General features: G+C 37.5%; 1 protein-coding gene across 1 annotated transcript; it reads left to right on the top strand.

Annotated features, from left to right (window-relative positions):
* Window positions 1-1,913: 1,913 nt before the first annotated feature.
* LOC113913710 (arf-GAP domain and FG repeat-containing protein 1-like) lies at window positions 1,914-27,124 on the top strand. The gene is given in 3 exon segments (XM_035723118.1): window positions 1,914-1,949; window positions 25,159-27,072; window positions 27,074-27,124. Coding segments are annotated over 3 exon segments (2,001 nt in total).
* The last annotated feature ends 802 nt before the right edge of the window (window positions 27,125-27,926 follow it).

Raw genomic sequence — 27,926 nt, 5'->3', positions numbered from 1 at the left:
CTATTACTGCCTACTGTTTTATGTTCATTTAAATGGAACATTTCTTTTTCTTTAACTGCTTTTTATAATCCATTACACAGAGTGTGGGTAGTAGACATTATGAGAAAATTTTAATCCTAGATTTTTTTTTTATAGCCCATGGCTCTACTTTTTCCAAACTATATCATCTTTCTTGTTGGGAGTGGGTATAGAATGATGGAAAGTTTCCTAAAAGCAGCATGATGTTTATAGCTGCATCTGCTTTTTCTGAGTAGGTTCTCAGGGTGACATCAATCAAATTGCCATCTTTTGGGTACTACATCTAATATGACAAATTCAAAACAAAACTTTTTAAATGGTAAGTAAACAGAATTATATATGGATTCTTCTACATATTGGAATTCATTCTTTATTTTCTTGGCATTGAGAAATTTGTGGGGATTTGGAGACAGTCAAAGCTTAGGAAATCCCAAAAAATGGTTCTTGGCATTTACTTGCATTAAGCTCTATATTTACACACAGCCAGTACCTAAGAGATGCTCATCATAAAATGTCTCGTGATGTGTTTGACATGGATACCTATCTAGAAAAGACTGCTTTAAACACTTTCCAGACTTGCACTTCAGACAGCCAAATCAGAATCTCTGAAGGTAGAGCTCAGCAAACCATATGTTTATCAGGCACTTAGGTAACCTCAGTTGCTTTTTATGGGCACTAGGGTATGTAGCAGATTTGTCTTTCACAGAAATACTTGCCAATTAGTTTCAGTCAATAGCCCACCAGGAAACAAATATGAAGACGTAGGTCAGAGAAGGATAAAAATTCTAATTAGGTTTTAATAATGCTGAATCCTCTAATTCCAGTGGGGGAAAAAATGATAGATGGTAAATTTGGGTCAAGGCTAAAACTTAACATTTTGTTTGTGTTAATGATCAGTGGATTCCTGATAGTCCCTTTCTTTCTTGTTTCAGACTGTCCTGGGACTCTAATTTATGTACAGCCAAATAAATCTTGACTTGCATGGCAGATGTTTTATCATTATTATCATTATAAGTGATCACTTTAATAACTCTGATTATATTTATTTCACAATGGATAGCTGGCTTCATTGCTTCCTTGGGATGGATGAAGTAACATTACTTTCATTGGAAATGTGCTCTAAAAAATGGTTATTCTGGTTAGTCTTCCTTGAGAAGAAAACTGTTAGGCAAATATTTAAGGAACAAAGCACAGGGATAGGTTTCTTAGGAGATGAAAAAGATATGGTTTCTACCCTCTGGGAATTTAATAGAATCGACTCTTCATCAAATATCATTCAATTTCCTGACATTCGATGATCACCAATTCCAATCACCTTGCTGGTACTATCTGCCAATCAAAAAAGCAGGAAGAGCATTTATGAGGCAATTTGTATTCTGTTGAATGAATTTGTTACATCAAATTCCTGTATGTCCTATTTCTGTTGAATGAAGACAAGAGCAGGACAAATTCCTAAAGACAAAATGAATTGTACAGTGCTTCCTAAGCAGTAATAAGATATTACTTCATCTTTTATAATATAAATCTGAAGTAGCATTAAACATTTTATGACGCTTGATTTAAAAAAAGAATCAATTACTTTTGGAAAATAATTGTGAATGTTTTATATGATATTTGGGAAATTGCCTAACTATAATTTTTCTTTACTCATCTGCTTCACATAATGACATTATTAACACATACTTTTGGTGTTAGTGTCATTTGAACTGATATTAAAGGTTCTTTTTACAGCTAAGGATTAATTCTTTTCTGTATAGCAAAAAAATATTACATGTACAGTTTGGTAATGACAAATTATTCCTTTATTTTAGGTACTTCTCTTGAGATCACCTAGTACCTAGATTTAAAAGTCTCTGCTTTATAAGTACTTACTTATATAGTGGTTATTCTTTACCATGGATGCAGCCCTGACCATCATAAGGAAAAATGAGGTATGACAACTACTTGGTAGAAATCTGCTCCTGTCACACAGAAGCCCTTCCTTGAGGCCCTATCTCATGCTTTATAACAGACTTCTCTTTGTCATTTGGTGGGAAAGCAACACACATTCAGTGCAAGAAGTAGCACTGGGCTGAATTCTACAAGAGAAGTATTGATAAAATGTTCTAAGAGTTCAGAAAAAGAAGAAAAGAGTTAGGGTTCCTTTTATTGGAATTTTTCCATTTTGGAAACCTGACACCTTTGAGTTTGGAATCAGAATCAAAATAAAACATTCCTAGGCCACATCGAGTTATGGGTATCAGCAAAAAACTAACAAATATGTCTGTGTTTATATAGCTACCTATATGTGTTGGTTACTATTAACATATATCAAAATAAACTGATGTATATAATACATACTGTAGGGTAATTTCTGATTTACTAATTATTTAGGTTTTTATGTAAAGTCTCAAGTAAAGATTCCCTCTGATTTCAGTAGGGATGTTTATCCTAATAGACTTAGTTAATATTTACTCTCAATATTTTTGTGCTCAGCATGGACAGAACAGCACCCAGAGGATGATACCTGGACAGGACCATTCCTGTTCAGATATGGGACATTTTCATATAATGGATTATCAATGTTCTAATTTCTAGTGACATCCTCCATTATATTGTCAGTTCCATAAAATAAATGTATTGTCCAAACACTTAAAAATTTTTCTGACATGAAGAATTTCGGGTAACATTTAAAATAAAATGCTTTTGAAACTGTCCTTTAAACCATGCCCTTCACCCTTCTCCCCTGCCCCCCCAAACTCTTGATGTTCATTCAGGATGGTGTCATTTTTCTGTTATCATTCCCAGATCCTTTGTTACTTAACCTTTGTGTAATACTCTGTAAAATAGTAGTAGATTGTGACTGTGTTTCTGCATTTGTAGATGTGTATTTATATTTCTACTGGTGCTATCCATCCCTCTCCCATTTGTCAACTACGTTGTAAAGATGCTGAAGGGTAGAAATAAAGTTTTCTACTTCAGTTTCTAACTCTGTGGAGTGCCCTGAATATGGTAGGAATTCAATCAAAGGCAAATGTTAGTCAGGTATTAAGGCCTTGCTTTGACATAACATACGATATACAAGCTGGAAACTGTGTAATTTATTGCTATTGTCATTTCAGTAAATGGATTGTTACTAGAGATGCTGAAGGGGATCATGGCCTGTTTACCACTTCATAAGAGATTAAAATCCTGAGAATGATTTTGGAAGTGAGCTCGCAGAGAACATGAATTGGCTTCACCAATTCACATAATGTTTACTGAATAAATATCTTTGGTGATTTAATTGAATAAAATGAGTAGTTACTAACTCTGGTTGCTGATGGTTTTTATCAAACTAATTGGAAGCTTAATTGATTTCATTAAAATGGTCACATTTCTGGCTCATGAATATACCAAAACCATACCGTAGGCAACAAGGTAACATTGAGCGGTTCTCTTCGTTAAAGGGAAGAAGCAATTGTAATGGAAAATACAATAGCTTTATTTAGCACCATTCCTTCAAATACCTCAAATTACATTTACTGCTCTTATGCTGCAAACACAGAGAATAGTTTTATATTTAGGTGGATTTGTTAGATTCTTAAATTGGGATTTATATACATGAGTGGGTTTTTGGCAGTTTGCAAACCTTCTGAAATTGTGTTAATGAATTTGGATATATGGGCCTCTTTCTGGGTAGAGAGTTTACTACTCCTAGTAGACATGTAAGAAGCAAAGAAGTCTAAAAGGATTAATGAAAAATGCACATGAAATAAGTATTAATATAGATGCTGCCAAAACGATTAATGGCTTACATATTGGAAAATATGTACTTAAAATTCAATGATTTTAAAAGAATAAATAAACATTTTGCTCGTTGGTCTAACAGAAATACTTATATTATCTTTCACACATTTTGGCCTCAGCAAAAGTTCACAGACAACGGTTTCAATTTTTTTTTAAATTTAATTTAATTTTATTATGTTAGTCACCATACAATACATCATTAGTTTTTGATGTAGTGACCCATGATTCATTGCTTTCGTATAACACCCAGTGCTCCCTGCAGTTTTGAAATGGGTATCAGTTGAGTGTATTGATGCCTGATTCTGCAAGCCAAATGATTTCATTTATTTTTTTTTCTCATCAGCGACAATATGAACTCTCTGGGAGCAAGAAAAGACAGCTGTAGGGTCCAGGCGGAAAGTGGCAGATTAGGATTAACATCAGTGGGAGGCAGGCAGCTAAACTGTTTGCACTCTGCATTGAAAACATACCCCTGAGAGTTAATACATTTCTGTACCAGGAGAGTTTTTTCAGAGCTCCCGTGTCTATGGAATGCTGTCATTTAATCTCAAGTTCCTTCGAGGAAGGTCTGCACTCCTGAGGCCTGGCCCCACAGGCCTGCAGTTTATTTGATGACTGAGATCACCTGGTTCTTGGAAACCCTCCAGGGGTTGCAGAATAAATATGAGCTTCATTGTTTATTTTTATTTTTATTTTTTTGCTGAATGCTGTGAAGGCTTTTCTTTTGATGTTTAAAGAAGATCCTTTGCCGTCAGGAATGTTGAAAGATGACCAGGCTGTCTCACGTCTTGCCTTCCAACCCCATTGCGGAGAGAATTTGTTTTACTGCAAATGAAATAGTGGGAAAAAAATAAGTGCTTCTTGCAGAAGTCTGTGCCTGTAAACAAGGTATCCAGAATACTGTGATTCCACATTCATTCCACACAAAGGACTTGTCTAAAAGAGAGTTCAAGTCAGGCTGCACTGAAAGAAGTCTAACTCTCCCGATTACCCCCATTTATCCATTTGTCTGTGTTGATCCTGAATTTCCTGAGTTGTATCCAAATATCTTTGAGTATAACAGACACTTGTGTCTTTCTTTTTTTTTTTCCTTTTTGTTATTCTTTGAGTGAGTTTTTATATGAGATTTTTGTGTGTGTATGTGTGTGTGTTTAGTTTTTAAAACACTGCCCCCTGTGGATTTAAGGAGTTACTTAAGACTGTCGACATTCTTTTTTTTTTTTTTTGTGACCAATCCTTGATTTCTTCAAAGGTATGCTTTTGAAAATTTGAATTTAATTTCATTTTGTATGATTAAAAATTGTTCTAATTTATCTTGGTAATTAATTATTTAAAAAACAGGGCATTTCTCTGTCTTGCTCTAGGTTTTTGGCTGTTTCTTCTGCAGTTCTGGTTTCGATGCTGGGTAGTCCTGCTTCGATAAACAGCTTAGTGGTCAGATATGTTAAGCACACACTGTGAGACCTGGAAAGAGGCTGGAGTCTGACCCTTAGGTTCATAGATGGGAAATCCCAGGCCTTGAGAGAGAAATGACTTGCTGGAGGTTTCACAGTGAGGAGAGAACAGGATTCTGAGAAGGCCCGTTTACACAACACAATCAATTCTTATAAGAGAACAGAGTAACAATTTACTCTGTTATCAATACTAGGACACTGTTTGTAGCCTCACTTTTCCACCTCCCCTTGACTTCAGCTTGGGACAGAGGGGCATCAAGCTGGTCTGCTCAGCGGAAACATGGAAAATGTATGACAGCCTGATGCCCACCACTATCATAGGCTAAGGTTTTATAGTATCTTAAGCCAAAATCAAAGAAACAGACTTTCCATAATCTCTGATAGGATGGACTGCTTTTTATCATATTACGGTGTTTTCTTCGGTTGATTCTCATTCATTCCACATTGTCCCGTAACAACCACATCCTATTGTAAACACAGTCATTTTGAAGAAAGACAAATTTATTTTGATTTCCTCCTGAGTTCTGGTGTTCTTCTTGTGAGCATTTGGTATCTTATGATCTAATTGTGTTGTTATTAAGAATAAATTTTAGACATAACCCTAGGTTGCACAAAAGTATTACATTTATTATTACTCTTTGCTAAGTCCATATCCAAATCCCTATCCTGCCTGGCTCATGGAAAAATTAACCAAAGTCATTTGGCTTTTCCTTTCCTCCTATTTATACGATTGTGCCAAGGTTTCCAGGTGTCTATCTAGATATCTTTATAGTAGTTGACTCTTGAACAACATGAATTTGAACTGTGCAGATCCATTTATACACGAATTTTTAAAATTCAGTACTGTAAATGTATTTTTTCTTATGATTTCTTAATATTTTCATCTCTCTAGCTTACTTAAAAAATACAGTATATAATACATATAACATACAAAATATATGTTCGTCAACTACTAATGTAATGGTAAGGCTTTCAGTGAACAATAGTTAAGTTTTTGGGGAGTCAAAAGTTAGATGCAGATTTTTGATGTCCCTAACCCCCTATGTTGTTCAAGGGTCAACTGTAGTTAAATACTTTCTGCCAGCTTGCCCCATTGTATCTAATCCCGTAGCTATTCCTTTATTTTGGATGGGTTTATAGGTTTTTTTTTTTTATGTTATGTTAATCACCATATATTACATCATTAGTTTTTGATGTAGTGTTCCACGATTCATTGTTTGCATATAACATCCAGTGTTCCATTCAGTACGTTTATAGTTTTTATCTGTGAAGAAAGAAAATCCAAAATTGGAAGTAAGGCCAAAAAAAATAATTGAATACATGACTTTCATTGTTATGCTGGGGCTTTGTATGACAAGCGTTTCTGATCCTCTATAATAAAGTATATTTATTTGATTTAGTTACCATTGCATAAGACCTTTTACAACCTTATATGAATAGATTTTATTTTTGAAAATCCAATTAGATGAAATTGTTTTATTGTGAAGGGATACAAATTATTTCTGTTCCATAAAACAGGAAATTCTAAAGATTGTTTTTCATTGTCCTGTAATACAACATTAACTGGTTTTGTAACTTAGCAATTTTATTCTGGAATTCTCTATTTCTTTTTCATTGACTATGTCTGCATGAGTTTCTTTATCCTTCTTTGAACCAGCTTTGTCATTCTGATGATAACCTAATTAATGAGTTGACACACACTCCCCATTTTTTGTTTGTGAAAATTAAGTTCTTAACATTTAAAAAATTATATTTTGACATACCTTACATTGGTGGCCTAAAATATTTGATGATGTTGAGACTTTTCCCCTTAAACCTGGCTCCAGTGTACATCATACAGCCATTCCTTCTGACTTCTGTGCCTTTATCAGTGTGTTTTCAAAACCTGGTCCTCTATGGGTCCTTGTTCCTCTTGCATTACCACCCACAGGCTTTTCCAGACTGGAGAAGTCACTTCTACTCTCTCTCTGTGCCCCCACCCCCCCAAAGACTTTTCCTCCCCTCCCTTTACACACACACACACACACACACAGAATTTTATCTTGTCAAAAGGATAAGAACATTTTAAAACACACCAACTACCTATAACTTAGGTTCTTAGTGCTTTTTTTATCACACCACATGCCTGAAACAAAGACAAAGTATGATATAGGATTATGTGAAAGTGAGGGGAAAACATTTCTTATTTCAACAATTTTTTCACCACAGCACTGTAGTTTACAATAATCAGTAAAGAAAGAGCCACATTTCAAGATCAATCCTTTGATTCCCTCTATTGCTCAATGTTTTTCTGTGCTCTGATTTTTATTTTGTTTATTTTTCAGAATGATTTTGTGACAGAAGCTCAGGGCAGATTTCATATCTTTCCTGCACACTATTTTTTTATGTTAATGGCGTGATATTATGCACTGTTACAATTTCAACTGACTGTGTTAATGTAGACATGTATTCACCTTATTAACAAGGTGGTTTGGTGGCCATTATATATATTTATGTGTTTTTTCCATCTTTCTTGAAGGGAATTATTTAAAAATAATAGTATGTCTTAGTAAGTATGAATGAGGAATTTAACCATTTTAAGAAGATCTTTGCCTTTGGTGTCTGTAAACTGTAATACTGGTATAGTGAGAGAGCATGCTGAAATATGAATCTGTATGTCTTTCTTCTCTACACCTCTTTCTAAAACACATATACTACCTAGAGGAAAATTAGGGGAGTTGCAGGAATGAGAAAGAAAGGTTTGTTTTTTTCTTACTTCTAAAATATCCATATCTTGAAGCATATATCAAAGGTATATTTTGGAGGCAAAGCTTTTGGTAGCAATTTACTCCCCCCACCCTGCTCCTATCCACCTTATCCTGCTCTATTTTATCCACAACACTTATAATTATATAATTTACTTATTTGCTATGCTAATTGTAGATTTATAAGACAGTAATATTTATTTTTTTATTTAAAATGCCCAAATATATAGAATAGTGTCTGGTATGCAGATGACAATTAATATGTATTTGTTTAATGAATGAAAAGGTTCTCAACTACCCAAAGTAAAGTTGCTAAGGTAAGTGGAGCACAGAGATGATGCTATAAATATAGACAGGAAGGCATATTTGGAAGATGGGAATTTGACTAGGCCTAAGCAGAGGGGACGCAGGATCACATAGAAATCAGGAATGAATTTTGAGAAACTACATCACAGTACGTTTCAGATTTAAGGAAGCACACTGAATTGTCTCAGTAACTGAAAACTATTCTTAGCCATTGGAATAAACTCCTGAAGTTGCCTGAATATCTTTTCTTTGCTCTCTTGTGAGACCTTTCCATTAACAGAAACTTGCATGTTGCTCATGGACCATTCAGCAGAAATGATGTGTGTCCAGGCCTTAAAACTTTGCTGGGCTCCATCTGAACTCCCTCTTACAGGCACACTACTCTCTCTTTTTTTAAGATTTATTTATTTATTTATTATTTTAGAGAGAGAGAGAAAGAGCATGGGGAAGAGAGGCAGAGGGAGAGGGAGAGAGAGTATCTCAAGCAGATGCCCCACTGAGCACAGAGGCCCATATAGGGCTCAGTCTCACAATCCTGAGATCATGACCTGAGCCAGAATCAAGAGTTGGATGCTTACCTGACTGAGACACCCAGGAACCCCAGACACCATACTTTTTAATGGCCCTGTATATTATAAGGTTTCTAAACCAGAATTAGGACTTTGAAATTCAGAGGGATGTTGATGGTTTAGAAGAAAAAGTTGAGCTTTGTTACAAGTTAAATCCATTGTTATATTGGTGATAATCATTTTCTCAGCTTGTGATGTATTAGAAGCTTTCAATAAGAAAACATAGGCCCTCATTTTACATTAAATATTAACTTTCAATACTTAAGGATAGTGTGACTTAAGAAAACATTGGATACTTGCCTGAAGTAAAATGTATAAAGTATGTGGTGATTTTACAATCTGTTCTCAAGTTTTTTGACACTCCTCCTATAAAAGGATACATGACTTGTGAATCTTGAGCCAACTGAACAAGTCTGGCTACACTGAAGCCACCATGTTAGAGAGATCATATGGAGAGACGACAAAGATCCACAGAAGAGATGCTCGAGGAGCCCCACCTGTTCCAGCCCCAGCTGTTTGATTGCTCATTCAAAAGAATGAGGAAATCTTTGAGATGACTAAAATCTCTGCTACATCTGACTATAACGCATAAGAGACCCCCAAGCCGGAACAACCCGACTGAGTGTCATACTAATTACTGAACCACAGAAACAATGACAGATAACAACTTTTGGTTTTAGCCACTAAGTTTTGGAATAATTTGTTATGTAGCCATAATAAGTAGAAGAAGCTACCTGACAGAAGGCAGGGGTGGCCAAGAGTTTCATTCATTCATTTTTTTCAAAATATGTTGTACCAATATGTCAGGTACTGTGCTAGTCATTGTTAATACTAATATTGATTGGATACAATTCTTGGTCTCAAAAACTATGCTCTTAAGAAAAATATGGTATATACTATCATATTATATATATATAGTATAGTATATATAATATACTACTATATTATATTATAGTAGAGTAAAAACTATTTATAGTGAAAGAAAGAATGCAATTACAGGAATGGGAAGAAAGTTTAGGGTGAATTAGCATTTAAGCCTCTTTTGGGTTAAATAAATTGATTCTTTAAACCCTTCTTTATGTTACGGACATGTTTTTCTGTAGTAAGACATTGAAACGGGGAAGAGATAAAACATTCATTTTTTTCTGCTATCAGTTATATTATTTAATATGTATTTGAAATAATATTATATATTGAATACATATTAAACATATTTGTTTAACATACATTAACCACACAGGCAAATATTTTAAAAATGGAAATGAAAAATAAAAAATGATAACATTTGATATTCTCTTATAAATAATCAGAATTATTGGTCTTAATTTACTTTCATATTACTAGTATATAATATTATAAAAGTTCTCCAGAAGTTTAGTATCTAATATAAATGCAGTTGGTCTTTGTATGAAAGTATAGCCGATTTTATCCCAAAAACCTCTTAAAATTAAGGCAAAATTACTATTACCAACAGTCATTAATTTCTAATTTTATGAAATTGGAGGAGAGATACATGCTAATATATAGTGTCTGGCTTTAGAAATTCATGGTATCAGTTAGGGTCCAATTAAGGAAGCAGAACTCCTATGAGTAATGTGTGATAAGAGATTTATTATACAATTTCAGGAGGAGCAGAGGAAGTAAAAATTCTAACAGAGGAGCTGCGAGGTAAGAGAGAAGTTACTAATCCACCTCCTAAAGCACTGAAATAGTGAACAAGTAATGAACTTTCTGGATATCTGACAAGCAAGCTGCTGCTTGGAGACAACGAAGGGTACTGGTCTGTGCTGCTTCTGTGCAGTTAACATCTGTGTGGGCACACAGACAAGCACCTGCTGGTGGGGCGAGGCTGTTGTTGGTCCACTTGGCCTGTAGTTGGGAAGGAGAAGCTAGACACAAGTTGGAGAAAAGGGAGGATAAGCTGGGTCCACCTGGACACCTTTGTGTCTGTCCATTACAACATTAGACCCTGAAGTCCTTGGGAAAGTGATAGTCATTGCTACATTTCTGCCTCTTGAATCTGATGCAACTATCTCGATTGTCCAATTCTAACCTGTTTCCATTCCAATTTTAGTATATGTGCTGCCGAAGCAAGCACTCTAACCTGTTTCCATATAGGGAAGGAAATTCTGGAACACATAGTTCCAACTTTATGAAGTTGACAATAGGATGATCTGGCACATCCATATCTGCATATTTATTTTATTCTGAGGACCTTATCTAAACCTGCAAAACATTTCAATAGTTACACTTTTTAATCTAAAGGATATTAGTGTGTGTATAACTGTCAGGTATGTGGGTACCGCCAGTAATATATTTTACTTTTTCCTGTTCATCATTTATGTTCTCACTGAAACATAATTTGGCATTTTAAAGAGGGGTCTTTTTAATAAATGGTGTTTCTTATTTATCAGTGCTATAGATGGGATATTATATCCCACCAAAATTCATGTTAAAATTCTAACCCTCAAAATGATGGTTTTAAAAGGTGGGGTTTTGAAGAGGAGATTAAATCAAAGCTGTCATGAGTGGGATTAGTGCTTTTATAAAAGTGGCCTTTCCACAATACGATGACAAAGTGAGAATGATTGTCTCTGAATCAGAAAGTGGGCCCTTACCCAATAGTGAATCTGCTGATACCTTGATCTTGGACTTGCTAGCTTCCAGAACTGTGAGAAATAAACTTCCAGTTTATGGTATTTTATTATAGCAGCCCAAGCTGACTAAGACAGAGTGGTAAAACAGAATATTAGATAGCCAATTTAATGACAACTGGGTAAGCCACACATACAGGTCTTGCTACCATTTCATGCCTGGTCTTTTGACAAGCTGGATAGCTGGAGAGTTTCTCTCTTTCTCCAGAACCAAAACAAGAAAGAAGGAATGAATATCGTTTATATTAGGAGTTCACATAATGCTCTAGAAAGGTTTCTGTAAAAATTGTTAGTTAGAGACTCAATCCTCTTAATTAATTCAATTCATTTCAGTTAAGTTCATTGTATTTCAACACTACAAATATTCTTGCAGCATTTATTCTGTGCCAGACACTTCCCCAGGTACTGTGGATAGAGACTGTTAAATTAATTATTAGGAGGCCATTAGAATGAAGTAGCTCTAATGTCATGATGGCCTACATAAGCAAGCCAAAATCTAAGCCTGTGAATGCTTCAAGGTTATGACACCGAAACCTATGGACCAATCAATCACAAACAGCCAGCTAGGCTTTAAGCTATGGCCAATTAGTAATTTCCTTTCTTTGCTTCTGCCTTTTCTCCATATAAGTCTCTCCCTGAGCTCCCATCAGAGGGGTGCCCCTAACCACCACTGCCTAATTTGATTAGATTTTTGCTCAAACTCTGAACATTTTAAATATATCTGTTTATCTTTTTTTTTTAAGTTTTTATTTAAATTCAAGTTAGTTAGCATACAGTGTAATATAGTTTCAGGTTACAATGTAATGATTCAATACTTCCACGTATCAGTCAGTGTTCATCACAACTGCACTTCTCAATACCCATTCTCTATTTAACCCATCCCCCTACCCACCTCCCCCCTGCTAACGATCTATATCTGTTTATCTTTTAACAAGATGAACAAGATAGCAATGGTTTCTGCCTTCATGTGGCTTTCAATCTAACAGAAAATACAGCAACTAATTATGTGTAGTGAGGTGTAATAAATATTCTTCCTAGAAAGTGCTTTAATAGATTTCTTATTTTATCTAGTTATTCTTGCTAATTGGGTGAAAGTTCTATTTTCAGAAGTTTCTAACTGTTGATAGGATGTATGTATTGTTTATTTTTGAGAGAGAGAGAGACAGAGAGAGAGAGAGAGAAGCAAAGGGAGAGGGAGAGGGAATCCCAAGCAAGTTCCATGCCCAGCACAGAGCCTGACACAAGGCTCAGTCCCATGACCCCCAGTTCACGACCTGAGCCGAAATCAAGAGTTGGCCACCCAACAAACTAAGACACCCAGGTGCCCCTGGAGTGTATATATTGTTAATGTCATCTAATCTTTTTTTTTTTTAAAGATTATTTATTTATTTATTTGAGAGAGAGAGAGAGAGAGAGAGATTGAGGGGTGGGTGCAGAGGGAGAGGGACAAGCAGATTCTGCAATGAGCATGGAACCTGACATGGAGCTCAATCTCAGGACCCTGAGATCATGACCTGAGCCAAAACCAAGAGTCACTTAACCAACTGCGCCACCCAGGCGATCCACCCAATCTTTTATAATAACCAGTGATGGCAACCACAAGGATGGTTAGAAGTACATAGAAGAGAGGGGTGCCTAGGTGGCTCAGTCGTTAAGCTCTGCCTTCGGCTCAGGTCATGATCCCAGGGTCCTGGGATGGAGTCCCTCATCGGGCTCCCTCCCCATTGGGCTCCCTCTGCTTGGGGCTCCCTGCTCATCCGGCTCCCTGCTCGGCGAGAAGCCTGCTTCTCCCTCTCCTGCTCCCCCTGCTTGTGTTCCCTTTCTCACTGTCTCTCTCTCTCTCTCTGTCTGTCAAATAAATAAATAAAATCTTAAAAAAAAGTGCATAGAAGATAGCCTATTAGAATTTCCACACAAGTAAGTATATTCTGTTTTTCCTCTCCCTGAAAGCTTTTCTTATCTGCCTGTGTTCAAGATAAATTAAAATTTCTGATCAGTAATGTTTCGATATAGTATGTGTTTTCTCACATTCCAGGAAAACATTAAGGATACAATTGAATCTATTGGATAATTATTCCTCAATAACAGCAATTATGTTAATTATGTCTAAATCAAATATATATTTAATATATATTAAAAACATTTATTTAATGTATTTATGAATGTATTTTGAAGATCCTAAATTTTCCATTCCAGAGGGACCATATGATGCTCCTTCATGATGCAATTACTGGTAACTTCTACCAGTTTCAGGCCAAAATCTTGTCCATATATTATTGTGTAGAACATAGGTTTTCAATCAAACATATGTTAAAATATTTCATTCAATCATTCACTCCAAATCCAATCTGTTTTCTGAGAATAGTCTGTTATTTCTCTAAGTGATAATGAAACTCATCGCCACTCGAATGCACCACTATGATGATATTCTAAATGGTGAAAAATACAAGTCATATTTATACATATTTATGGGCATCTTTGCTATCTATTCAATTGTCATTTTAAATATCAGCTTTATTACATATGTGGCTGGTATCTGAAATATATTGGTCTTCTTTCAGTTAACCACACAACATCAAACATGGTCTACTCAAAACCCAGACAGAATTGGTTACACGAATGGTGGAAGAGTTGAGAAGCCAAACAGGAGACTGTGAGGCAATCCAAAGATTCTTAGCAGCTACTTCTGTTTTTCAGGACTCTCCAAAAAGGAAAAGAAAGGAGATGGGGTTATCAGACCCAGAAATCAGGGCCCTCATGTAGGGTCTGCCTATCTGGAGCTGGAATGATGGAGAAAGTTGCCTAAAAGAGCTGAGGTCATGGAAGAGACAGGGCTAAATTTGTACTTATTTTCTTTTATTTATTTTAATTTAAAAAATTTTAATTCTAGTGTAGTTAACATCCAGTATTATATTAATTTCAGGGGTATAATATAGTGATTCAACAATTGGGTATTACTCAATGCTCATCAAGATAAGTGTACTCTTAATCCTTCACTTATTTCACCCATCCACTTCCCCTCTGGTAACCATCAGTTTGTTCCCTATATAATTAAGAGTCTGTTTTTTTGGTTTGTCTCTTTTTTTTCCTTTGTTCATTTGTTTTGTTTCCTAAATTCCACATATGAGTAAAATCATATGGTATTTGTCTTTCTCTGCCTGACTTTTTTAACTTCGCATTATACTTTCTAGATCCATCTCTGTTGTTGCAAATGGCAAGATTTTATTCTTTTTATGGCTAGGTAATATTCCATTGTATACAAATACTACTTCTTTATCCATTCATCTATTGAAGAATACTTGGACTGCTTCCATAATCTGGCTATTATAAACAATGCTGCAATAAACATAGGAGTGATTTTATCCTTTTGAATTAATGTCTTTTTATTCTTTAGGTAAATACCCAGTAGTGTGATTACTGAATCATATAGCAATTCTATTTTTAATTTTTTGAGGAACCTCCATACTGTCCTCCATGGCACACCAGTTTGTATTCTCACCAATAGTGCACAAGGTTTCCTTTTTTTTCTACAACACTGCCAACAATTGTTTCTTGTGTTTTTGATCTTAGCCATTCTGACAGGTATGAGGTGATGTCTCACTATGGTTTTGATTTGTAATTCCCTGATGATAAAGGATGTTGAGTATTTTTTTTTAATGTGTCTGTTGGCAACCTGTACGTCTTCGTTGAAGAAATGTCTGTTCATGTCTTCTGCCCATTTTTTAATTGGATTATTTGGGTTTTTTTTTTTTGGTGTTAAGTTCTTTGTATATTTTGGATACTAACCCTTTATTGGATGTCATTTGCAAATATCCTCTTATTGATGTGATATATCATATTGATTGATTTGCAAATATTGAGCCACCCTCACATCCTGGGAATAAATCCCACTTGACTGTGGTGAACTTTTTTTTCATGTATTTTGGACTCAGCTTGCTAATATTTTGTTGAGGAGTTTCATATCTATGTTCGTCAGAGATATTGGCCTATAGTTCTCTTTTTTGGTGGTGTCTTTATCTGGTTTTGGTATCAAGGTAATGCTGGGACAAGGCGAAAATTTTAAATGTAGCTCTAGGAAGGGGTGGTAGAAGAGAAGGCATGGTGGTGGTGATGGTAGGAATACCCTGGTCTTTCTCCTTTTCCTTGTTTTTTCTTTTTTTAAGATTTTATTTATTTATTTGACAGAGAGAGACACAGCAAGAGAGGGAACACAAGCAGGGGGAGGGGGAGAAGGAGAAGCAGGCTTCCTGCTGAGCAGGGAGCCCGATGTGGGTGGCTAGATCCCAGCACCCTGGGATCATGACCTGAGCCGAAGGCAGACGCTTAACGACTGAGCCACCCAGGCACCCCTCTCCTTTTTCTTGTTATCTAGTATCTTACCAGTACTTCCCATTGACTAAACCTATCTGGAAGTCAGATAACATGGAAGCTTGGGAAAAACAGCCTATAGGATCAGCCTGTCCTCCCTTCCTACCCTAACAAGAGACAAAAGAGAGCAAGGTAAAGGAAAGGGATGGATCTGTGGGCAAAAGTCCAAATCCTATCTGACACCTGATTAAGGCAATCAATATTTGAGACTATAGAATACTATAAAGCAGTGGTTCCCAAGCATGGATACCTAAATCAGAATTAGGAGCTTTACTATAGCTTCTCAGACTTCAATTTAGACCAATGAAATCCTTATTTCTAATAAGCACTTCTGGTGATTCTGATATATTGCTGGGTTTTGGGAACCACTAGAACAAAGGTCATACAAAAGCCTCTAATTCTTCTGAATACATATTGTATCAGATTAAAAGAAAGCTAAATGGTAATAGTTTTCTTTTAATTCTCCAAAGTAAGACATCACATAATTATAATTTAGTATATAGGGCCTACTTCTTGTCCTCTTCCACACTTTTTTTTTTAAATTTGAGGATTGTTATATAAATCTCTTGAGGAAAATACAATGTATCATGCAGTTTTTTGTTTCTCCCATTTAACAGTTCTGCTTCCTTTTCTTACTTGTCCAGAACAATTACATTATTACATTACAGTTTTTTCTCTTCTTGCTTGGGCTGTGAAGAAGCTCAGTAGGAATTCTTAGGCTAGGTTTCTTCATGTAACTATTTTCTGTTTCATGTCTTCCTCGATCTTTGCCTTTTTGTTCTTTTACTCAGGTGGTAAGCATACATTTGTTTTATTCAACCAGTATCTTTTCTTTGTGGAAATGTTTTCTTCCCACTACAAATGGTTTGTTTGAACCATTCAACTATATATAGTGTTCTGTTTCCATTAGTCACAGGGGTGGGCATGTGACTCAGATTGAGCTGATTTGTCCTGCACCCTTGAGGACAAGGCTTTATAGAACTAATAGCAAACTCAATCAACCCAATTTGCATCAAAATACATAACAGCGGGGAGCAACAACAAAAGAAGTTTCAAAAGCCAGCAACATGGCAGTCTAAATTATTTTTTAAAGATTTTATTTACTTGTTAGAGAGAAAGAGAAAGAGCAAGCAGGGGTACTTAGCAAGCAGATGGTAGGGTAATGACAGGGGTAATGACAGGCAGGAGAAGTAGGCAGAAAGAGAAGCAGCCTCCCCACTGAGAAAGGAGACTGATGTTGGACTCTGTCCCAGGGCCTTGGGATCATGACCTGAGCCAAAAGTAGACAATTAACTGACTGAGCTACCCAGGCACCCCAAATTTTCTCCCCTATTTTTGATTAAATCTTCATCCACCCCAATAATATCCACGTTAATCCAGTTATTAAAATTTCTTTTTCTCTTGGGTGAATAGTAAGTTGCTTGATATAGTCCCTACTTTAATCCTTTTCCAATTTCAACCTCCTTTTATTTTAATTTTGGTTGAGAATAGTTGACACACGATGTTATATTATATATACAACATAGTGATTTAGCTTCTCTATATGTTATGCTATGCTCACCAGAAGTGTAGATACCATCTGTCACCATACAATGCTATTATAATATCACTATTTTTTTTTTTTTTGGTAAATTTTTTTTATTATGTTATGTTAATCACCATACATTACATCATTAGTTTTTGATGTAGTGTTCATGATTCATTGTTTGCATATAACACCCAGTGCTCCATTCAATATGTGCCCTCTTTAAGACCCATCACCAGGCTAACACAACCCCCACCCCCCTCCCCTCTAGAACCCTCAGTTTGTTTCTCAGAGTCCATAGTCTTTCATGGTTCATCTCCCCCTCCGATGCCCCCCTTCGTTCCTCCCTTCCTACTATCTTCTTCTTCTTCTTTATTTTTTAACATATAATATATTATTTGTTTCAGAGGTACAGGTCTGTGATTCAACAGTCTTGCACAATTCACAGTGCTCACCATAGCACATACCCTCCCCAATGTCTATCACCCAGTCACCCCATCCCTCCCACACCCCCACTCCAGCAACCCTCAGTTTGTTTCCTGAGATTAAGAATTCCTCATATCAGTGAGGTCATATTATACATGTCTTTCTCTGATTGACTTATTTCACTCAGCATAACACCCTCCAGTTCCATCCACGTCATTGTAAATGACAAGATTTCGTTCCGTTTGATGCCTGCATAATATTCCATTGTATATATATATACCACACCTTCTTTACCCATTCATCTGTTGATGGACATCTTGGCTCTTTCCATAGTTTGGCTATTGTGGACATTGCTGCTATAAACACAAGGGTGCATATACCCCTTCGGATCCCTACATTTGTATCTTTGGGGTAAATACCCAGTAGTGCAATTGCTGGGTTGTATGGCAGCTCTATTTTCAACTTTTTGAGGAACCTCCATACTATTTTCCAGAGTGGCTGTACCAGCTTGCATTCCCACCAACAGTGTAGAGGGGTTCCCCTTAACCCAAAAGACTCCACCCCAAAACAGCTAGAACTCATACAGGAATTCAGCAAAGTGGCAGGATATAAAATCAATGCACAGAAATCAGTGGCATTCCTATACACCAACAACAAGACAGAAGAAAGAGAAACTAAGGAGTCGATCCCATTTACAATTGCACCCAAAACCATAAGATACCTAGGAATAAATCTAACCAAAGAGGCAAAGGATCTGTACTCAGAAAACTATAAAATATTCATGAAAGAAATTGAGGAAGACACAAAGAAATGGAAAAACGTTCCATGCTCATGGATTGGAAGAACAAATACTGTGAAGATGTCAATGCTACCTAGAGCAATCTACACATTTAATGCAATCTCTATCAAAATACCCTCAACTTTTTTCAAAGAAATGGAACCAATAATCCTAAAATTTGTGTGGAATCAGAAAAGGCCCCAAATAGCCAGAGGAATGTTGAAAAAGAAAAGCAAAGCTGGCGGCATCACAATTCCGGACTTCCAGCTCTATTACAAAGCTGTCATCATCAAGACAGTATGGTACTGGCACAAAAACAGACACATCGATCAATGGAACAGAATAGAGAGCCCAGAAATGGACCCTCAACTCTATGGTCGACTCATGTTTGACAAAGCAGGAAAGAATGTCCAATGGAAAAAAGACAGTCTCTTCAACAAATGGTGTTGGGAAAATTGGACAGCCACATGCAGAAGAATGAAACTGGACCATTTCCTTACACCACACACAAAAATAGACTCCAAATGGTTGAAAGACCTAAATGTGAGACAGGAGTCTGTCAAAACCCTAGAGGAGAACACAGGCAGCAACTTCTTCGACCTCAGCCGCAGCAACTTCTTCCTAGAAATATCGCCAAAAGCAAGGGAAGCAAGGGCAAAAATGAACTATTGGGATTTCATCAAGATAAAAAGCTTTTGCACAGCAAAAGAAACAGTCCACAAAACCAGAAGACAACTGACAGAATGGGAGAAGATATTTGCAAATGACATATCAGATAAAGGGCTAGTATCCAAAAATCTATAAAGAACTTATCAAACTCAACACCCAAAGAACAAATGATCCAATCAAGAAATGGGCAGACGACATGAACAGACATGTTTCCAAAGAAGACGTCCAAATGGCCAACAGACACATGAAAAAGTGCTCAACATCACTGACTATTTTACCCATGCTTTAGCTTTTATTTCTGTGACTTTTTCATTCCATAACTGGAAATTTGTGCATCCCACTCCCCTATCCCTATTTTGCTCATCCCCCCAAACCCTTCCCCTCTGGCAAACATCAGTTTGTTTTCTGTATTTATAAATCTGATTCTGTCTGTGTTTATTAATTTTTTTAGATTTTACATATGAGTGAAATCATATAGTATGTATCTTTCTCAGTCTGATTTATTTCTCTTAGCATAATACCTCTTAGGTCCATCCATGTTGTCATACATGGCATGATCTCACCTGTTTTTTTTTTTTAATTTTTTTATTGTTATGTTAATCACCATATATTACATCATTTGTTTTTGATGTAGTGTTCCATGATTCATTGTTTGTTCATAACATCCAGTGCTCCATGCAGAACATGCCCTCTTTAATACCCATCACCAGGCTAACCCATCCCCCACCCTCTTCCCCTCTAGAACCCTCAGTCTGTTTTTCAGAGTCCATCATCTCTCATGGTTCGTCTCCCCCTCTGACTTACTCCCCTTCATTCTTCCTCTCCTGCTATCTTCTTCTTTTTCTTTTTTCTTAAAATATGTTGCGTTATTTGTTTCAGAAGTACAGATCTGTGATTCAACAGTCTTGCACAATTCACAGAGCTCACCGTAGCACATACCCTCCCCAATGTCTATCACCCAGCCACCCCATCCCTCCCACCCTCAACCACTCCAGTAACACTCAGTTTGTTCCAGAGATTAAGAATTCCTCATATCAGTGAGGTCATATGATACATGTCTTTCTCTGATTGACTTATTTCACTAAGCATAACACCCTCCAGTTCCATCCACGTCGTTGCAAATGGCAAGATCTCATTCCTTTTGATGGCTGCATAATATTCCATTGTGTATATATACCACCTCTTCTTTATCCATTCATCTGTCGATGGACAGCTTGGCTCTTTCCACAGTTTGGCTATTGTGGACATTGCTGCTATAAACATTGGGGTGCACGTTCCCCTTCGGGTCCCTACATTTGTATCTTTGGGATAAATACACAGTAGTGCAATTGCTGGATCGAATGGTAGCTCTAATTTCAACTGTTTGAGCAACCTCCATACTGTTTTCCAGAGTGGTTGCAACAGCTTGCATTCCCACCAACAGTGTAGGAGGGTTCCCTTTCTCCACATCCCCGCCAACATCTGTCGTTCCCTGACTTGTTAATTTTAGCCATTCTGACGGGTGTGAGGTGGTATCTCATTGAGGTTTTGATTTGGATTTCCCTGATGCCGAGCGATGTTGAGCACTTTTTCATGTGTCTGTTGGCCATTTGGATGTCTTCTTTGGAAAAATGTCTGTTCATGTCTTCTGCCCATTTCTTGATTGGATTATTTGATCTTTGGGTGTTGAGTTTGATAAGAACTTAATAGATTTTGGATACTAGCCCTTTATCTGATATGTCATTTGAAAATATTTTCTCCCATTCTTTTGGCTGTCTTTTGGTTTTGCGGACTGTATCTTTTGCTGTGCAAAAGATTTTTATCTTGATGAAATCCCAATAGTTCATTTTTGCCCTTGCTTCCCTTGCCTTTGGCAATATTTCTAGGAAGAAGTTGCTGTGGCTGAGGTCGAAGCGGTTGCTGCCTGTGTTCTCCTCAAGGATTTTGATGGATTCTTGTCTCACGTTTAGGTCTTTCATCCATTTTGAGTCTATTTTTGCGGGTGGTGTAAGGAAATGGTCCAGTTTCATTCTTTGGCATGTGGCTGTCCAATTTTCCCAACACCATTTGTTGAAGACTGTCTTTTTCTATTGGACATTCTTTCCTGCTTTGTCAAAGATGAGTTGACCATAGAGTTGAGGGTCCATTTCTGGGCTCTCGATTCTGTTCCATTGATCTATGTGTCTGTTTTTGTGCCAGTACCATACTGTCTTGATGATGACAGCTTTGTAATAGAGCCGGAAGTCCGGAATTGTGATGCCGCCAGCTTTGCTTTTCTTTTTCAACATTCCTCTGGCTATTCGGGGTCTTTTCTGGTTCCATACAAATTTTAGGATTATTTGTTCCATTTCTTTGAAAAAAGTGGATGGTATTTTGATGGGGATGGCATTGAATGTGTAGATTGCTCTAGGTAGCATTGACATCTTCACAATATGTGTTCTTCCAATCCATGAGCATGGGACGTTTTTCCATTTCTTTGTGTTTTCCTCAATTTCTTTCATGAGTATTCTATAATTTCCTGAGTATTGATTCTTTGCCTCTTTGGTTAGATTTATTCCTAGATATCTTATAGTTTGGGGTGCCATTGTAAATGGGATTGACTCCTTAATTTCTCTTTCTTCTGTCTTGTTGGTGTATAGAAATGCCACTGATTTCTGTGCACTGATTTTATATCCTGCCACTTGACTGAATTCCTGTATGAGTTCTAGCAGTTTTGGGTTGGAGTTTTTTGGTTTTCCCACATAAAGTATCATATCATCTGCAAAAAGTGAGACTTTGACTTCTTCTTGCCAATTCGGATGCGTTTTATTTCTTTTTGTTGTCTGTTTGCTGTGGCTAGGACTTCTAATGCTGTTGAGAAGCAGTGGTGATAGTGGACATCCCTGCCGTGTTCCTGACCTTAGGGGGAAAGCTCTCAGTTTTTTCCCCCATTGAGTATGATATTCGCTGTGGGTTTTTCATACATGGCTTTTATGATATTGAGGTATGTACCTCTATCCCTACTCAGTGAAGAGTTTTGATCAAGAAAGGATGCTGTACTTTTTCAAATGCTTTTTCTGCATCTTTTGAGAGGATCATATGATTCTTGTTCTTTCTTTTATTAATGTGTTGTTTCACATTGATTGATTTGCAGATGTTGAAGCAAATTTGCAGCCCAGGAATAAATCCCACTTGGTCATGGTGAATAATCCTTTTAATGTACTGTTGGATCCTATTGGCTAGTATTTTGGTGAGAGTTTTTGCATCCGTGTTCATCAGGGATATTGGTCTGTAGTCCTCCTTTTTGGTGGGGTCTTTGTCTGGTTTTGGGATCAAGGTACTGGTGGCCTCATAAAATGAGTTTGGAAGGTGTCCTTCCATTTCTATTTTTTGGAATAGTTTCAGGGGAATAGGCATTAATTCTTCTTTAAATGTTTGGTAGAATTCCCCTGGGAAGCCCTCTGGCCCTGGGCTCTTGTTTGTTGGGAGATTACTGATTATGGCTTCGACTTCCTTAGTGGTTACAGGTCTGTTCAGGTTTTCTGTTTCTTCCTGGTTCAGTTTTGGTAGTTGATACATCTCTAGGAATGCATCCATTTCTTCCAGATTATCTAATTTGCTGGCATATAGTTACTCATAATATGTTCTTATAATTTGTATTTCTTTGGTGTTGGTTGTGATCTCTCCTCTTTCATTCATGATTTAATTTTTTGGGTCCTTTCTCTTTTTTTTGATAAGTCCTGTCAGGGGTTTATCAATCTTATTAAACCTTTCAAAGAACCAGCTCTTAGTTTCGTTGATCTGTTCTACTGTTCTTTTGGTTTCTATTGCATTGATTTCTGCTCAGATCTTTATTATTTTTCTTCTGCTGGGTTTAGGATTTATTTGCTGTCCTTTCTCCAGCTTCTCAGGTGTAGGGTTAGGTTTTGTATTTGAGACCTTTCTTGTTTCTTAAGAATGGCTTGTAATACTATGTACTTTCCTCTTAGGACTGCCTTTGCTGCATCCCAAAGATTTTGAACAGTTGTGTTTTCATTTTCATTGGTTTCCATGAATTTTTTAAATTCTTCTTTAATTTCCTGGTTGATCCATTCATTCTTTAGTAGGATGCTCTTTAGCCTCCATGTATTTGAGTTCTTTCTGACTTTCCTCTTGTGATTGAGTTCTAGTGTCAAAGCATTGTGGTCCAAAAATATACAGGTAATGATCCCAATCTTTTGGGACTGGTTGAGACCTGATTTGTGACCTAGGATGTGATCAATTCTGGAGAATGTTCCATGGGCACTAGAGAAGAATGTGTATTGTGTTACTTTGGGATGGAATGTTCTGAATATGTCTTTGAAGTTTATCTGGTCCAGTGTGCCATTTAAAGCCTTTATTTCCTTGTTGACCTTTTGCTTAGATGTTCTATCCATTTTAGTGAAGGGGTGTTAAAGTCCCTTACTATTATTTTATTGTTGTCGATATGTTTCTTTGAGTTTGTTATTAATTGGCTTATATAATTGGTTGCTCCTATGTTAGGGGCATAGATATTTACAATTGTTAGATCTTCTTGTTGGATAGACCTTTTAAGTATGATGTAGTTTCCTTCCTCATCTCTTATTATAGTCTTCGGTTAAAATCTAATATGTCTGATATAAGGATTGCCATCCCAGCTTTCTTTCGTTGTCCATTAGCATGATGAATGGTTTTCCACCCCCTCACTTTAAATCTGGAGGTTTCTTTGCATCTAAAATGAGTCTCTTGCAGATAGCATATCGATGGGTCTTGTTTTTTTATCCAATCTGATAGCCTGTGTCTTTTGATTGGGGCATTTAGTCCATTTACATTCTGGGTAACTATCGAAAGATATGAATTTAGTGCCATTGTATTGCCTGTGACTGTTACTGTATATTGTCTGTGTTCCTTTCTGGTCTATGTTACTTTTAGGCTCTTTCTTTGCTTTGAGGACCCCTTTCAATATTTCTTGTAGGGCTGGCTCGTGTTTGCAAATTCCTTTAGTTTTTGTTTGTCCTGGAAGATTTTTATCTCTCCTTCTATTTTCAATGACAGCCTAGCTGGATATAGTATTCTTAGCTGCATATTTTTCTCATTTAGTGCTCTGAATATATCATGCCAGTCCTTTCTGGCCTGCCAGGTCTCTGTGGATAGGTCTGCTGCCAATCTAATGTTTCTACCATTGTAGGTTATAGACCTTTTGTCCCGAGCTGCTTTCAGGGTTTTCTCTTTGTCTCTGAGACTCATAAGTTTTACTATTAGATGTCGGGGTGTTGACCTATTTTTATTGATTTTTTAAGGCGAGTTCTCTGTGCCTCCTGGATTTTGAAGCCTGTTTCCTTCCCCAAATCCGGGAAGTTCTCTGCTATAATTTGCTCCAATATACCTTCTGCCCCTCTCTCTCTTTCTTCTGGGATCCCAATTATTTTAATATTGTTTCATCTTATGGTATCACTTATTTCCCGAATTCTGCCCTCATGATCCAGTAGATGTTTATCTCTTTTTCTCAGCTTCTTTATTTTTCATCATTTGGTTTTCTATATCACTAATTCTCTCTTCTACCTCATTTATCCTAGAGGCTCCATTTTTGATTGCCCCTCATTAATAGCCTTTTTGATTTTGACTGGTTAGATTTTAGTTCTTTTATTTCTCCAGAAAGGGATTCTCTAGTATCTTCCATGCTTTTTTCAAGCCCAGCTAGTATCTTTAAAATCGTCATTCTGAACTCTAGTTCTGACATCTTCCTAATGTCCGTATTGTTTAGGTCCCTGGCAGTTGGTACTGCCTCTTGTTCTTTTTTTTTTTTTTTTTGAGGTGATTTTTTTCAATCTTTTCATTTTGTCCAGAGGAGAATAGATGAATGAGAGAACAAAATGCTAACAGGGTAAAAACGACCCCAGAAAAATATACAATAAACAAATCAGAAGAGACCTGAGCATGGGGAAGGTGGTGATGGTGGTGGAGGCAGTGTAGGTTGTCCCAGTCGGCCGGTTGGTGTGACCCGTCAGCCCGTGCTATGCAGCGTCTGCGCTTGGGCCAGTGAAGTCGAGTCCAGCCGAGGCGGCCAGGTCTGGCGCGGCTCAGGCTTACGGAGGGCGGTGGCCGGCGCCAGGGCGGCCCGTGGAATCACGGGCCCCCAGGTGCAGCGCCGCCCAGCTCTGGCTCCCGGCCCTGCCGGCCTCCTCCCCTGGCGCTGTGCCCATGGCGGCCTGTGCCAAGTGGAAGCAGAGGAGAAGCACCTGAAGATGCTGCGAGACATGACGGGTCTCCCGCACAACCGAAAGTGTTTCGACTGTGACTAGTGCAGCCCCACCTACGTGAACATGACGATCGGCTCCTTTGTCTATACCTCCTGCTCCGGCAGCCTGAGAGGGTTAAATCCACCACATAGGGTGAAATCTAACTCCATGACAACATTCACACAACAGGAAATTGAATTGCTGCAAAAACATGGAAATGAAGTCTGTAAACAGATTTGGCTAGGATTATTTGATGATAGATCTTCAGCAATTCCAGACTTCAGAGATCCACAGAAAGTGAAAGAGTTCCTACAAGAAAAGTATGAAAATAAAAGATGGTACATCCCTCCAGAACAAGCCAAAGTGGTGGCATCAGTTCATGCATCTATTTCAGGGTCCTCTGCCAGTAGCACAAGCAGCACACCTGAGGTCAAACCACTGAAGTCTCTTTTAGGAGATTCAGCACCAGCACTACATTTAAATAAGGGCACACCTAGTCAGTCTCCAGTTGTAGGTAGCTCTCAAGGGCAGCAGCAGGAAAAGAAGCAGTTTGACCTTTTAAGTGATCTTGGCTCAGACATCTTTGCTGCCCCAGCACCTCAATCAACAGCTACAGCCAATTTTGCTAGCTTTGCACATTTCAACAGTCATGCAGCTCAGAATTCTGCAAATGCAGATTTTGCAAACTTTGATGCATTTGGACAGTCTAGTGGTTCGAGTAATTTTGGAGGTTTCCCCACAGCGAGTCACTCTCCTTTTCAGCGCCAAACTACAGGTGGAAGTGCTGGATCAGTAAGTGCTAATTTTGCTCATTTTGATAACTTCCCCAAATCCTCCAGTGCTAATTTTGGAACCTTCAATACTTCCCAGAGTCATCAAACAGCATCAGCTATTAGTAAAGTTTCAATGAACAAAGCTGGTCTACAGACTACAGACAAATATGCAGCACTTGCTAATTTAGACAATATCTTCAGTGCTGGGCAAGGTGGTGATCAGGGGAGTGGCTTTGGGACCGCAGGTAAAGCTCCCGTTGGTTCTGTGGTTTCAGTTCCCAGTCAGTCAAGTGCATCCTCAGACAAATATGCAGCCCTGGCAGAACTAGACAGCGTTTTCAGCTCTGCAGCCACTTCCAGTAACGCATATACTTCCACAAGTAATGCTAGGAGCAGTGTTTTTGGAACAGTGCCAGTGGGTGCTTTGGCACAGACACAGCCTGCTTCTTCAAGTGTGCCTGCTCCATTTGGAGCTACGCCTTCCACAAATCCATTTGTTGCTGCTGTTGGTCCTTCTGTGGCATCTTCTACAAGTCCATTTCAGACCAATGCCAGAGGAGCAACAGCCGCGACCTTTGGCACCACCTGCATGAGCATGCCCGCGGGCTTCGGGACTCGTGCTTCCTATAGTCTTCCCACCAGCTTCAGCGGCAGCTTCCAGCAGCCTGCCTTCCCAGCCCAAGCAGCTTTCCCTCAACAGACAGCTTTTTCTCAACAGCCCAATGGTGCAGGTTTTGCAGCATTTGGACAAACAAAGCCGGTGGTAACCCCTTTTGGTCAAGTTGCAGCCGCTGGAGTATCTAGTAATTCTTTTATGACTGGTTCAATCAACAGGACAGTTTCCAACAGGAAGCTCATCAGCCAATCCTTTCTTATAGCCTTATATAGACACTTTACTGGAACGAACTTTTACATGGTCACATAACATCTCTCCGCCTCTTGCACTGTTGTCTTGTTTCACTGATCTTAGCTTTAAACACAAGAGAAGTCATTAAAAAGCCTGCATTGTGTATTAAACACCAGGTAATATGTGCAAAACAGAGGGCTCCGGTAACAACTTTTAACCTGTGAATTGGCAGAAAAAGGTAGCGGTATCATTTATATTAAAAATTGGCTAATATTAAGTTATTGCAGATACCACATTCATTATGCTGCAGTACTGTACATATTTTTCTTAGAAATTAGCTATTTGTGCATATCAGTATTTGTAACTTTAACACATTGTTATGTGAGAAATGTTACTGGGGAAATAGATCAGCCACTTTTAAGGTGCTGTCATATATCTTGGAATGAATGACCTAAAATCATTTTAACCATTGCTACTGGAAAGTTACAAAGTCAAAATTGGAAGGTTTTATTCATTCTTGAATTTTTCCTTTCTAAAGAGCTCTTCTATTTATATATACCTAAATTCTTTAAAAATGTAGAGGGATACCTATCTGCATAATAAAACTGATCATGTTTTGCTACAGTTTGCAGGTGAAAAAAAATAAATATTAGAAAAAAAAAAAGAAGAGACCTGAAACTGGGGTGGGGGTGGGTGGGAGAAGGGAAATAAAAAAAAAAGAATATGGTCAGGCTGGTGAATAGAACAGAACCACACACTAGATTTGGGTGTATATTGATTTGTTAGAAGAAATTGCCTCCCAAAATTTTAAAGAATGAAAAACTTATATATAT

This window comes from Zalophus californianus, chromosome 11, assembly GCF_009762305.2.
Source record: "Zalophus californianus isolate mZalCal1 chromosome 11, mZalCal1.pri.v2, whole genome shotgun sequence".
Taxonomy (NCBI): Eukaryota; Metazoa; Chordata; class Mammalia; order Carnivora; family Otariidae; genus Zalophus; species Zalophus californianus.
The sequence above is the reverse complement of the archived record's forward strand: the minus strand, read 5'-3'. Positions and strand labels throughout refer to the sequence as shown.